The 14,052-nt window shown below is 49.7% G+C and overlaps 1 protein-coding gene across 1 annotated transcript; it reads right to left on the bottom strand.

Moving 5' to 3' along the window:
* Positions 1 to 1,418: 1,418 nt before the first annotated feature.
* PVX_090110 (hypothetical protein, conserved) lies at positions 1,419 to 11,486 on the bottom strand (the record flags this gene model as incomplete). The annotated part of the gene is made up of 1 exon (XM_001615064.1): positions 1,419 to 11,486. One exon carries the CDS (start codon positions 11,484 to 11,486, stop codon positions 1,419 to 1,421), a length of 10,068 nt encoding a protein of 3,355 aa, XP_001615114.1.
* Between the last annotated feature and the right edge of the window lie 2,566 nt (positions 11,487 to 14,052).

Here is a 14,052-nt window from a genome sequence, read left to right as displayed (position 1 = left end):
CCCGGGCGGATGCGCTAAACACCCACACATGTGCCTACACTTGCGTGTATTCTCGCGAACGACTGTAACACATAGGGGCTACCTCCCTACGCGCTCGGGGAGCTCCCTCAACTTGGGAGAAATTGGAAGAGCGAAAAGGTCTGTTTCGCCCCGCAAATCGCAGTGCGCCTCTGTACCGGATGCGAAAAAATCGTTTCGATGCAAAGCAGTTGGAGAACGTGGATAAAACTACCCTCGCTGGTGGCCCCGCGTGGGGGGTTGACAGTAAACTAGTTGAGCAAGCAGAAGTGAAAAAAAAAACACTCGTGCAAGTTTGTCACCCTTGTGGAAAAAAAAAAAAAAAATTACAACGTCAGCTGCTTCCCCTTAGTAAGCTACTTCCACTTGGCGCAAAAGCACCCGGGGATGGTACATTAACCTTCTTTACATCCTCAAAAGTAAAATGCTGCAAGCGTGTATAGGTGCATTCATTTGAGGAAGCGACGTATGCTATTATTGGCAACTTGGGCAACCTGGGCAACTCTGCTACCCCGTGGCACAGCGCACACGCAAGTCACCCCTAGTCATCTGGTCTGTTCCGCAAAAAAAGATTGCGCTGGATAAACCCCCTTGTGGAGAGGCGCGGTCCCCCCTGTCGTGTTTCTGTCTCCCTCCAAATAGTTGTCCCACTCGCATAAACAGGCACTTATGCATATACCCTCTACAGTGCAACCGCGAGTCAATTGTGCTGCTGGCGGATGGCGGATGCACTCCCCTTGGGGGTATTATCCCAAATGGGCTGCCGCTTCATTTCGCCACGCACACACACCCGCTGGGGAACCATCACACCGAAAAAAAAACAAAACGAAGCCTCCATTAACCAACTAATTAACTAATTAACTGTTAAAGCGTTTCAAAAGGGGTTAAATGCGAATAGGTTAATTCTTGCCAAACGTGAGTTATTAAAATGGAACAAAAAATGGAAAAAAAAGAAAATAGAAAAAAAAGGTCCTAACGCACCAACAACAACGAGCCGTAACGCCGCAACGCTGCAACGTCGCAATGCCGGGACTCACGCACGCGCAGCTGCTGACGAGCCAACGGAGCGGGGGGGCCGTCCAAATTGAAAAAAAAAAAAAAAAGGACCCTCGAATTAGGCGGCGGGTTTACAACTTGGAAAACTTCAAAAACAAACTTCAAAGGCAAACTTCAAAGGCAAATTTCAAAAGGCAAACTGAAAAAACTGCAACTCCGCCAAACGGTCGGCCGGCTGCCACCCCAAAACGGCACACAAAAAGGGGCGGCGCGTCAATAGGCATCTCCTTACCGCGCGGTCACTCTTGAGTAATAGCCGCTAAGGGGTGGCACCTGATAGGGCAATCCTCTAAGGCGCAATCCTCTGCCGCTCACCCCTCACCGCTCGCCGCCGCCCCCCCCCGCTACATCGACGGCTTGCCACTGTTCGTGTTGTAGAGGTAGAGCAGGTTGGAGAGGATCTCCTCGTTGTCCTTGATCATCTTGAAGTTCTTCTCCTCCTTCTTGTTGTAGGGCGAGTTGATCCTCCTCTTGCGGGAATTCAGCAGCCCGTTCTCCAGGCAAAAGTTCCGAAAGGACTCCGCCTCGATCTTGGCCTGCGCCAGCCCCAGTTTCTTTACACTGAACCCCTTCGTCTTAATGGAGTTATTAATAATGTATTGCACTCGGTACAACTTCTTTGCGTGGTCATAATAAATGCCCTTCGGGAGAGACTGTTTTATCAAGTTAATGTCTATGTCTCCTCCAGAGGATCCACCTCCACCGGAGTTGTTCTTCTTCTTACCTCCATTACCGCCACCCTTCCCCTTCAGCATCTTCGATTCATTGTCGGACAGAATTCCCAAGGCGCCACCACCTCCTCCCCCAACAACAACACCGCCAACAACACTCGTGCCGTTGTTGCTGCTTCCCTTCGTTTTGGCCTTCTTCTTCGAGTAGCCACCCACACCTACTACACCTGCGCCGTTGCCCCCTACGGGGCCATAATGAAAGGCACCCAAATACTTGGGATCTATTTTCCCATCCACCAAGTGGGGAGGACTACTACCCGCATACTCATTTGCATTAAAGCTCTCGTAGTTTTCATTAAAGGGGTCGTTAAAGTTCCCATAATTCTCATTGAACTGATGAGGGTCATTATAATTGTCATCGTCATAGTGCTCATTAAAATGCTCATTAAAGTGCTCATTAAAATTGTCATCATCGTAGTAGTAGTAATCTGTGTTGTTCATAAAGGAGTAGGCCATGTCTCCTTTTTTCTTCTTCTTCTTCCTCGTGTTGTAATCGTTCGTTTCCTTTTCGGGGCTCTGGTACTCCACGTACTTGGAGTTGTCCGGGGTTTCTTCCTCCCCCGCTGCCGCGGCCGCAGTGGTCGCCGCTTTGTTATTATTATCCTCCTCCTCATGGTGGTTGCCTTCTGGGGCGCTCTGCTGCTTCCTGCTAAACAGACTGAGATACTTTTGAAAGAACCCGGCCGAGAGGCCCTTGCTCAGGTCCTCCTTCTCCCCCACCTTGTCGCTCGTCACCACGCCGTTGCCGTTTCCGCTTCCGTTTCCGCTTCCGTTTCCGCTTCCGCTTCCGTTTCCGTTTCCGTTAATGCCGTCTTCGTTCGGTTCGAGGTGGTCTGCTCCTCCCTTCTTATCGTCGCTGCTGCCCTCCGCTGGGTCGTTGGTGCCCAGAAGGCTCGCGCCGATCAGGTTATTCAGCGTGCTCCCGCCCGCGGGGCTCAAGTCTTCGTCATCCAGCGGGCACGTGCCGTCGCCCTGTTCACTCTTCCTGGGCGTGCGCTCCGCGTACTGCTGTTGCAGTTGCAGTTGCAGTTGCAGTTGCAGTTGCTGCTGCTGCTGCTGCTGCTGCCGCTGCTGCTGCCGCTGCTGCTGCCGCTGCCGCTGCCGCTGCCGCTGCCGCTTCTGCTTCTCCTCCTTCTCGTACTGAACCATGATGGACCGCAGGTAATTCTCGTACTCGCTGTTGGCGCTGCTGGCGTTCCGATTCCTCCCCTTAAAGTAGGCCAGCCCCCCGGCCGGGTCCTCCCCCTCGAGCCCGTTGCCCGAGCCCAAGGTGCCCACGCCCACCACCTGGTCCGCGACCACACCAGCGGCACTGCCCACCCCTTTTGCCACATCATCTCTCTCCTTGGCGAAGTTTAGAAAATTCTGAATGTCCTGAAAAAAAATGTCTGGGAAATTGTTGCTCAGCGCGGACTCTCCTCCCTTCTCGCCAACGCCGTTCATCCCCTTGTTCGTCTTGGGCATGCCGCCACCGGTGGAGGTGCCATCGCCTCCACCATCATGGTTCTTCTTATACATGGTCAACGCGCCCAGTACTCCATTTGGCGCGACCACTCCATTGGCCGCGACCGCTCCATTCGCCGCAATCCCTCCATTTGCCGCGGTCGCTCCGATCCTCCCCCTCTCTGCGAACTCGCCATTCTCGCTGGAGTACTTGACAAACGCGGAGATGCTCTCGCAAATGCTGCCCCCGTTCAGTAACAAACTGCTGCCATCCTCGGGGTCGTCCAGAAAGGTCCCTTCGCTCCCCTTTCTTCCCATAATGTCCAGCGAATTCACCACGTCGATTAGCGGCACGTTCTTTCGCTTCTCTCCGTTTACGTCCTTCCTCATGAGCGAATGGAGCAACAACTCATTCTTATCGAACTGCTTCTTCCCCTTCTTCCGAAGGGCATTGAAGTAGGGCAAATTATTTTCATTGTCGCTCTGCAGCAGCAGCTCATTCTTAACGCCCTGTAACATACTGTACACGTCTGCGCCTTCGCCGGCGTTGCCCTTGCCCCCGAGCCCCACGTCCATGCCTGCCTCGCCTGGGACGGGCCCATTCTCCGTCTTCACTCCGTTCAAAGTGGCCTTAAAGGGGTCGTCCTCCTTGCCGTCCTTCCTATGCAGCATCTTCAGCAGCGTCTGTAACTCGCACGGCACGGCGCCGCAGCTGCTATTAGTGCCGTTGTTTGCTGGGCTGCCACCTGCCCCTGCCCCTGCACTTTCCACCAGGTCGTAGCCGCTACCGTTCACTTCCGCGCTCGCGCTTTGGATCTTCTTCATAATTTCCTTACTGAGCACACTTCGGAGGGTCTTCAAATTGTCCGCGTTCTCCAACGTGGGGATGACGTCCCCGGCGGCACTTCCTCCCCCTCGGTAGTAGTCCTTCAACTCGCCATTAATTTCTATCTTATAATTCGCGTCATGGTTGGGGCTACTCCTCATGCGTTTGCTCCTCCTCGCGGCGAGGGTCTCTCCGCTGTCTTCGCCGCCATCCAGCGTGGACTGTAGCTGCGTTTGTGAGTGCAGCTGGGGCTGCCCCTCCTCGGTGTCCTTCACCGCGCTGCCGTCCGCCTTGCCACTCTCAAAGAAGAAGCCGTTATCAGGCCCCACCGCGTCCTCCAGGCCATGGTTGTTATTGGCCCCCTCGCCCTTCTCATTGACGCTCTGGTTTTCCTTATTCTTCGTCACGAACTCCTGCAAAATGGAAATGTCAATCTCGTTGCCCTTGTCGTTATTAAGAAAATTCAGGGTGCTGGAGGCCGTGTTGTTCCTCGTGGAGTACCTGTTAACGCTCGCGCTCCCCACTGCACCGCCGCCGACGCTGCCGCCAATTCCGCCTCCCCCACCGCCCACCGCTCCATAGTAGTTGTCGCTCGAGTCCTTACTCGACCCGTCCATGAACCCCTTGCCGTTCCTCTCCACGCCGCTCGTCTTCTCCTTCAACCGGTTCAGGTTCAACGAACTCGTCTTTAACTCCTTATGGGGGGTGGCGTAACTCGTCGCGCTGTTATTGGCGTTATTCGCGCTGCTGGCATACTTCTTATTGTAAAAGTAGGAGGAGCTGACGTACACAGGATTAAGCCACTCAGTTTTGACTGGTATGTTTCCCACGTCACATCGGTAGAGAATGCACTGCTTCCTCGCCTCCTCCAGGGTGTTGTAATGAATCAAGCTGAACCCCTTGGTCTTAAACTTTCCATTTTCCTTCCACTGGCATCTCCAAAGCTTCCTCGCAGAGTCAAAGTATACCCCTGTTGGGAGCGGACCCATAGGAATCATAGAATCCTCGTGGGCGTTGCTACCCAGAGCACTGTTGCCCAATCCACTGGGGCTCAACGCATTGTTGTTCATGTCGCTCTTATTGCTGCTACACAGATTGCTAAAATTTTTCACACTGGAGAGGTTATTACTCTTGGTTCTCTTACTGCCGTGCTTCCTCTTCTTAATGAGCGAGATGTCATTATCGCTCGTGTTCTTCTTATCCTCCTGGTCTCCGTAATGGTCGTAGTATTTGCTTCCCCTTCCGAAGGTCGTGTTGGAGACGCTCCTCTTCTCACCAATGTTGTGAAACTTGTCCTTTCCCGTCAGCAAGTTTTTGTCGCTCATGAAGTAGTCGTAGTACTCGTTGGGCTTGATTTCCCTCCTGCTCCTTTCAAAGCCGAACACCTTGTGCCCGGTGCTGGGGGACCTGTCCAGGTACGCGTTCGCGCCGCCGCCGACACCTACAGCCTCATTCCCCTGCCGGTACGGATCGCCACTCCCGCCCAACGCGTAATTCGCGTCGTAGCCGCCAAAATCCAGGCCCTCCAAATTGTTCAGACCACCCTCCGCATCCCCGCCGATGTTCAACAGGGCGTTGTACCCGAGGGCCCCAGACCGTCCTCCTCCAATTTCATTCAACCCCAAGTACGCATCCCGTCGGCTACTTTTCACTCTCTCATAATTCGGAATGCTCGAATATTTCAAGTTCCCATTTGTCAACAACGCATTCGCGGACGAATCGACCAGCCCCTCCGCTCCGCCTAGAATCAAATGGTCCACGTAAAAATCTTTATCTATTCCTCGGCTGTTCCCTACATGGACGTTCATATTTATGTTCCCATTTTGCAGCGCACTGCACGCATCTTGAGAGAGCAAGCCGCCTTCGTACAGGTCGCCCGAGGCAGCCACGCCACCGCTGATGCCGACACCGCTAATGCCTACACCGCTGATACCAACACCGCCGAGCGCGTGGCCATCTGCCGACGCGCCGCCCTTCCTGGCATCCCCCAAGTGGTTCATATTCATCAAGTAGTCACTAAATGTTACGTACTTCAAAAACGTCTCATTCTGATACTGGAAGTTGTCGTCCCTGTGCAGGAACATGAAGGTGTGGGGCTCGTGGGGGAACAACGTATATAATATTTCCGACTCGTGTAGATTCCTCGGGAAAATGGTGTTACTGAGGAGAATAAACTTTTTGTAAATAATGTCGTGCACCATCGATATGTACTTGATCTTGATTTTATTTTTCTTCTGGCAGAAGTGGTTCATCAAGTTGCTATTGTACGTTTTTTCTAGCAACTTACTGTAGATGTAGCTCTCGTTTTCACTGTTTTCGCGCGACTTGCGGGACTTTTTGCCGCCTTCGTAGTTGCTGAACAGGCTGCCCACCTTGTGCTCGCCCTTCCTCAGGGGGGAAGCGGCGTCGCCTCCACTCACGCTGTCAGCCACGCCGCCATTCACGCTGCCAACCACGCCGCTAACCACGTTGCCGCTCCGCGTGCCCCTCAACTTCAACGGGCGCATCACCCCGGCCTTCTTCCCCTTCGCGCTGCTGCAATTGCTGCCGCTATCCTGTATTGTCGCGTTCTCATACAGATTGTAGAAAAACCACCAGTAGGGCTCTATCAACCCGTTCTTGTTCATCAGCTTGTAGAGCATCCTAGTCCTCCCCTTGTTCCTGTTCCTCAGCTTTCTCCTGGACACGTACTCCTCGGAGGAGCAGTTATCCGTCGACTGCGCGTTGCTGCTGCGAAGGTGGTACTTATGCTTCGACGTCAAATGGGATGCTCCGCTAAAATCGCTGGCATTCGAGTAGTACTCCTTGTGGTTATTCGCACTCCCCACCTTGTTGTTGTCCGCCGACGAGCTGTAGTACTTTATGCTGAAGGGTTCCCCCCCGGCCACGCTTCCCCCGACTTCGTTGCTGCCAGGAGCGGCACCGCCAGCACCGGAACCACCCACTGCCATTCCAACTCCGCCCTTCGCCAAGGCAAAGTTCTTTCTCTTCTGCCGAGTCCTCAACGCTAGGGAGGTGTTATCCAAGTTGTAACTCACCTTCTTTTTATTCCTTAACTTGCTCTGCAGGTAGCCCTCATTTTCGTACTTCTCCTTCTTGATGAACAAATCGTTGTAGGGGTCGTACACCTGCAGGTGGTTGCTGGGGTCGCTGTCCGACGAGTGCTTGGCCTTGGCCTCCTCCTGGGCATGCTCGTTGCTGCCCTCGAGGGTGACCTGCCCGTTCGCGTTCCTTCCGCCGACGAAGCCGCTGCCGATGCCGCCCAGCCCGCTGTACACGCGGCTGTACCCCCCCCCCGCGGCGCCCGCGCGCAGGGGGCTGCCGTTCCACGCGTTCTCGCTCTGCTGCTCGCCAGGGCCGCCCTCCATCGTGCGGCTGACATCCACCACGCCGCTACGCTCCACCGCGTCGTTGCAATCTACTGCACCGACACACTCCCCCGGGGGGAACAACCCCTGCGCCCCCTTGGGCGTGCCCTCACTCTCGGGAACCGCGCAGCTGTCACACAAACTTATGGGCTCCGAAAACTTCTTCATTCGGTACATGGCCTTGTCCAGATCCAGCGTAATAACCTTCGTGTTCAAAACGCCAATGTACAGACTCACCCTCAGCAGAACCAACTTGAACAAATTGAAGATGCACTTCTCGGTAAATAAACTTGCCTGGTAATACTCGTGCAAAACACACAACACATTGTCAATAACCTTATTCTCGTAGTCCACCAGATACTTCAGCGTTTTTTCATTCGAATCCTTCTGTAAGGCCAGGGAGTAATTATACTTCTGCTGATTCTTCCATTCCCGGCCTTTACCTTTAGGCTTCCCCTCCATAATTTTACACACATAATATTCGTACGCAAAAATGTCCGGCACCCACCTTATGCCTATCATGTACCTATTAATGCATTTTATATTGCTCTGCAGCAAGTACTGTATGTACCCCTCCGCAATTTTGTGGTTCTTCCTAACGTAACGATCAAACTTGGTAAACTTAATAAAAACGAACTTGTTCAATTCGTAGATGTAGTCCGGGATGTCATCCACCATTTGGTCTTCTTCACTCAAGTCGTTTACTATAATTACGTCGTTTTTGAAGAACTGGCTGTTCATGTAGATGTTTTCAAAGCAGTCGTATATGTATGAGTTTATGTACACGTTGTTTCGTATAAATTGGATGATTTTTCTCCTACAGTTGAGGGTCATTTGTTTTGCCTTTCGCTCGCCACTTTCCGGGGCTGCCTTTCGCTCGCTACTTTCTGGAGATGCCCTCTCAGCGTGGATGATTCCTAGCGCGCTGCACTTCTTCTCCATCTCCTCCGCCAGGTTGCGCTTCGCCGTTTCGCCGCCGCCAACGCTGCCACCGCCGCTACCACCGCTACCAATGGCGCAATTCGCCTCCCCCTCCAACACCTCCTGCTTCACTACCCCCTCCTGGGCCGCATAATCGGAGCTCAACAAATAGTCGCTGTGCTCCAACTTGCACATCCCAGGCTCGGCGTCCTTCCCGCTGCCGCCTTCCCGATCCTGCTGCGCTTCGTTCTTCGGGTTCGCTTCGCCACTCGCGCTGCCCCCCTCGCACACGGGCGCGCCATTCTCGTCCTTCCCCGCACTGCACGCACTCTCCGTTGGCACCTTCGCCACGGAATCGCTATTCGCCAAAGAACCGCTGTTCTCCAGTTCGCCGCTCACCGATTCGCTCTTCACCTGGTTTGCCCCGTAGAGGGCACTCCTCCCAACACCGCCGCCATTACTACTGCTGCCGCCGCTGGTGGCGCCCCCACTAAGCATGCACCGCATGGTGTTCTCGCCGTCGCCGTGGTCCATCCCGTCAAGCGAATCGCCATCCACATCCACATCCGCATCCACGTCCACATCGACATACTCGTACTCACTCATCACATCCTGCACGTTCTCAAAAATGAAGATCTTGGACTTTACGCACATCTCATACTTTATTTTTACCAAAATGACCAGCTTGTTCCCCGTCGAGTCGTCACAATTGGGGAGGACCTTCCTCATGTCATCCATCTTATGCAGGTAGTATATTTTTATGTTGCTCAAAAACTTGATGTACTTCTCCGTGTCTGTGTTAAAAACGACGTTGTCCAAATCGATGTTGAGGTACTCATAAGTGCAGAGCTTCTCATCGTACAGATTTTCAGAACTGTAGTTTTCGTAACTCAGCGAATTCATGTCTATGTTCTGTAGATCGTTGCCGTCGTCATCCTCGTAATTTTCACTAATTAGCAGTTCACTGTAGAAGGGCTGTTCTCCTGCGCGAGGGTTTCCAGCCATTCGTCGTTCGTCACTTAGCCGCTCGTTGCTTTTGCTTGCGGAGCAGTCCGAGCTGTTCTGGCTCCTCTCGCCGCTGCGGTTGAAGAGGCTGTTGTCGCTGTTTTCGTTCTCGTCACTCCGCTCGTTGCTGCGCTCGTTACTGCGGTCGTCACTGCACTCGTTACTGCGCTCCTTCCCGTTGTGATCTGCGCCGTCGCGGTCCTCCCCGTTGTCATCCTCACGGAGGCGACTGCTACACGCGCTGCTGTTGTTATTGTTCACATCATCGTCATCATAATTCTTCGTGCCGAAGTTGAAGAAGTTGCCCCGGTAGCTCTCGCAGTTGGTGCTGTTGTTGTAGTCCATGTTCTTCTTGGAGTCACAGGCGTCGTTACTCTCGTGCTGGCTGCCGTTCGGGCAAACGCTGCGGCCTCCGCCGTTGCTTCCCTTGTGGCTGTCGGCCTGCGCCCCATCACAAATTACATCCTCGTCCGCTTCGCCGCGGTTCTCCTTACAATCATCCGCTCCCCCCCCGGCGCGCGAGTGCACCTCCATGCCCGCCGCGCTCCTCATCTTCTCCAGTTTCTTCTCCAGCTTCTTCTCCTTCTTCCTCAAGTTCTTTCTCAAAATCTGGATGTACTTTTCCGCAATGAACTTGGCAAGGTTGAACGAGATGTTCTTATTCACTGGCACCTTCTTTACTATGTTGGCTTTCTTCGTAACTTTGTTGTACTTCAAAATGAGGAAATGTGGGGGGGGTCCCTCGAACCGCAGAATGTAGGAGTACCGGGGGAAGCCTCTGCACGCTGCGTTCGCGCTGTTACTCCTGCTGCCACTGTTGCCACTGCTGCCATTGTAGCCATTGTTGCGCCTCCCTGGATTTCTAAAGCCACTGCCTCCGCCGCTGCCACTACTACCATGACTGTTGACTTTGTTATAATTGACGGACAGGGAACTGCAATACCGTGTGCAATTGTCACTCAGGGGATGCAGATCTTCGTTTATGTTCTTGTCGGAGAAGAAGAAGCGACTGCTATAAAAATTGGGCTCAAAGGGAATTTTGTACTTTTTTATGCTTTTTCTGGTGCACTTGTTGTCGACGCTCGTGATCTTTATCTTCTTCAAAAACACGTTGTCGTACGAGTTGGTTCTGAAAAACAGGTTGTTCGTGTTGCACTTCTTGAGCTTTCCTTGGCACGGCTTTTCGCCCGAACGGCCAGCGTTGCCCTTGCCGTTGCCGCTGCCGCTACCATTGCCGTTACCCTTACCGTTGGCGCTGCCGCTGCCATTGCCGCTACCATTGCCGCTACCATCGCCGCTAGCGCTGCCGTTGCCCTTACTGTTGGCGCTGCCGCTAGCGCTCCCGACGCTGCTATCGTTCCCGTTGCTGCTGTCGTTCCCATTGCTGCTGTCATTCCCGTTGCTGCTGCTATTGTTGTCATCATCGTAGTGCTTATACTCCGCGTCGTAGTCGTAGTTCATAAAATTGAGGGACACCCGCTTGTAGTAGTACACGCTCATGTCGTCTTGGCTCTTGTGGTCGCTCTGGTTTATGTCCCCGTAGCTATTGCAGAAGTAGTAGTTGTAGGTGTTCAGCAGGATGTCCTTTCGCTCCTGCTCGAACGACGCCTTCATCTCCTCGGGGTTGAAATCGCTTATTTGGGTGCACATATTCACGTTAACTTTCGCGCGCGTGGGAGTTCCGCCCTTCACGCCGCTGATCAGGTCGGCGTTCGCGTCGACGTACGTATCGGCGTACGTGTCTGCGTACGTGTCTGCGTACGTGTCTGCGTACGCGGTCCTATTGGCATTTTCACTAAAGTTGGCGACGGCCCGGCCACTCGCGGTGGCCTCGAGCTGCGCGCACGCCGCAGGGTCCATGCTACTCATGTTCTCGTCACCGCTACGGCAATTTTCAACGTTTGTATTTAAATCGTCGGACGATTTATCGTACACGTTATTATTATCGATTGCAGTTTTAACATGCGCCGTTTCTTCTGCATTCATATTCATGCTCATTTCATCTTTGTAGCATTGTATTGTGCCTTCTTCCTTGGGGCCTTCCAAATTCATTTCATTTTTCGTGTTCCGTATGTGTACGCAGGGTAACATACTACACTTGAGACTACAATTAGTCATTTTGGGGGCTCGATAACGTCAAATTTCGGTTGGTGCATGTATAGGTTTTAACAATACCATGATATTAATTCGACGCATAAGGGTGTACGCACACATAAATATGCTCATATAAATATGCTCATATAAATATACTTACATAAATATACTTACATAAATATACTTATACATATATGTGCATACATATACATTTGTGCTCCTTCCCTTCTGCCTGCTGTTGTGACAAAATGTGGGTGCCTTTTCCATTAAAGGGAGCGCGTAAAAAGACACACAAGGGAGAGATACGTAGATATGCAAAAATAAATTAAAAAAAATAAATTAAAAAAAAAAGGGAAAAAAAAACGATGGGCTCTTCAAAAATAAAATATGTACCACTAACAATGTTTACTTAACATTTTAAAAAGAATGCGTAAAATAAACAGTATAATTTAATTAAGTTGGCAACAGTCGCATGCACAAGGGTGTACTTGCGTCAGCTGATTTGCCTGCACACGTAGGCGTATACATGTAGGCGTACACATGTAGACGCACACATGTAGACGTACACACATATATATCAAGCCGTATATATGCGTGCACACGAATTCACACAAACAGATGCGCACATATACACATATAGATATGTACATACGCACACACAAACTCACACAAACACACACACACACTTACGCAATCCGTGTAACAGATCTACGAGCTTAACGTAACGACAGGTATTCGAACGAACAGAACGGGGTTAATTAGGGGGGAGTATTAAAAAAAGGTCAATGGGTTCAAAAAGCATTTAAAACCTTAGTAGAGTAAAAATATCAAAAAAAGGGGAATTAATAAACAAAATGAACAAAATGAATAGGATAAGGGAAATAAATAGGGCATAATGACTCATATCTTTTTGGTTAATAAATAGGGGAGCAAAGTAGAGCTTTCAAAAATATAACTGCATGAGGCATATTTGATAAGCATTAAAAATTCGAACGTACACAAACATCGGCAATGATACAACAAACAGGTTATTAAAGAGTTAACGCTACGAGGGCCATTCGAGGCGAGAAAGAAGCGCGCTTCTCGAGTGGGTTAAGGAACACTCGCGGGCAGGAACGCACACAGGTATAAGTATATATATATATATACGTACACACATACACGTCGCACATGCACCTCTGTGGATGTATATGCAAGCGCGGCGCACACGTATACACAAATTTTACTATGTTACTGCGGGCGCCTTCAAACGGGTGACTTCAGAAATTGTAATTACGGAAGGTGAACAAACAAGCAAAAATGTAAAAGCGCATGTGATGAGGTTGTTAATTCGAATTTTCACATGACTGAGTGGGCAAAATGTTTCACTCACTCGCTTTTTTCTGACAATAAAGCGACTACGTTGTGCGTATGAAACGTTGCGCGGGTGAACGTTGTACAGGTGAATATTGTACGCGTGAACGTTGTACGGGTGAGCGTTGTACGCGTGAACGTTGCGCGACTTAACACCGAGCCATGTACACGAACACGATATGTACTGTCACGTAATTCTTCTTAAAAACAAAACTTCGATAAAACGTAAAATGTGGAGAAACACATAAATTATATCGTAATGCAAGTATGTGGGAATGTGGAAAAAAAAAAAAAAAAAAAGGCACTTACACTACAACATACCAACGAGTTCAAAAAGTTCAAATTGTTTAGCAAACGAATACGCAATTATGTGTACATATGTTTGCTTTTATTTACATATGTATAAAATTTGGCTAACTGAATTAAAAAAAAAAAAAAAAAAAGGCTAGCTAACTATTTTTTTTTTGACTGACAAGTCATAAAAAATAGTGAGCAAAGCATGAACAGTATAAAAAAAAACAGTCAAAAAAAAAAAAAAAATTATGAACAGGCAATGTTGTTTTTTATGTATGCATTTATGTACATGTAACACAGGTGGTATCTATAACAAGAATAAGCAGTTAAGTTGATAATTGGGGGTGGTTGAGAAAATAAATAGGAAGAAAAGAAAAGTTTTTAATTAATAAAAATTTACAGAATTAACAAAAAAACTTAAATGTTTAAAAATTAAAACCTCCTTTGTTTTCTTTAATACATTATGTATTTCCCTCTTTCTCCTTTTTGTAAGTATGCAAACGAGTATTCATATATTATGTACACGTATACATGCACGTACATATATATATATATATGCATTTACGTACTATATATGTATACTCGCCAAAGCTGCTTTGACTCTTTCAAAAAATTTTCTACATTATGTGTTAAGTACGCATTCTGTCCTCAAAAAGGGGAAAAGTATGCAATCCAAAAATAACAAGCCAAATTTGTTCCACGCGTTTTAAATGCTTTGTTACAAAAAAAAAAAAAAAACGAATGAAGAAAGAACGAACACTTTCGCAAAAAAAGGAACAATTCGCGCAAAAAAAAGGGAACAATTTTTCGCGTATATAAAAGTGAACAGTTATGCGTATACAAAAATGAATAACTTCGCTTAAAAAAGATAAGCAACTTCGCTCGCGTTTAAAAAAAAATATATGCATATAAAACAATTCTCGTATGTATTTTTGAACGAAGA

This window comes from Plasmodium vivax, chromosome 5 (genome assembly GCF_000002415.2).
Source record: "Plasmodium vivax chromosome 5, whole genome shotgun sequence".
In the NCBI taxonomy this organism is placed as follows: domain Eukaryota; phylum Apicomplexa; class Aconoidasida; order Haemosporida; family Plasmodiidae; genus Plasmodium; species Plasmodium vivax.
This window is presented reverse-complemented; position numbering and strand designations above follow the sequence as displayed.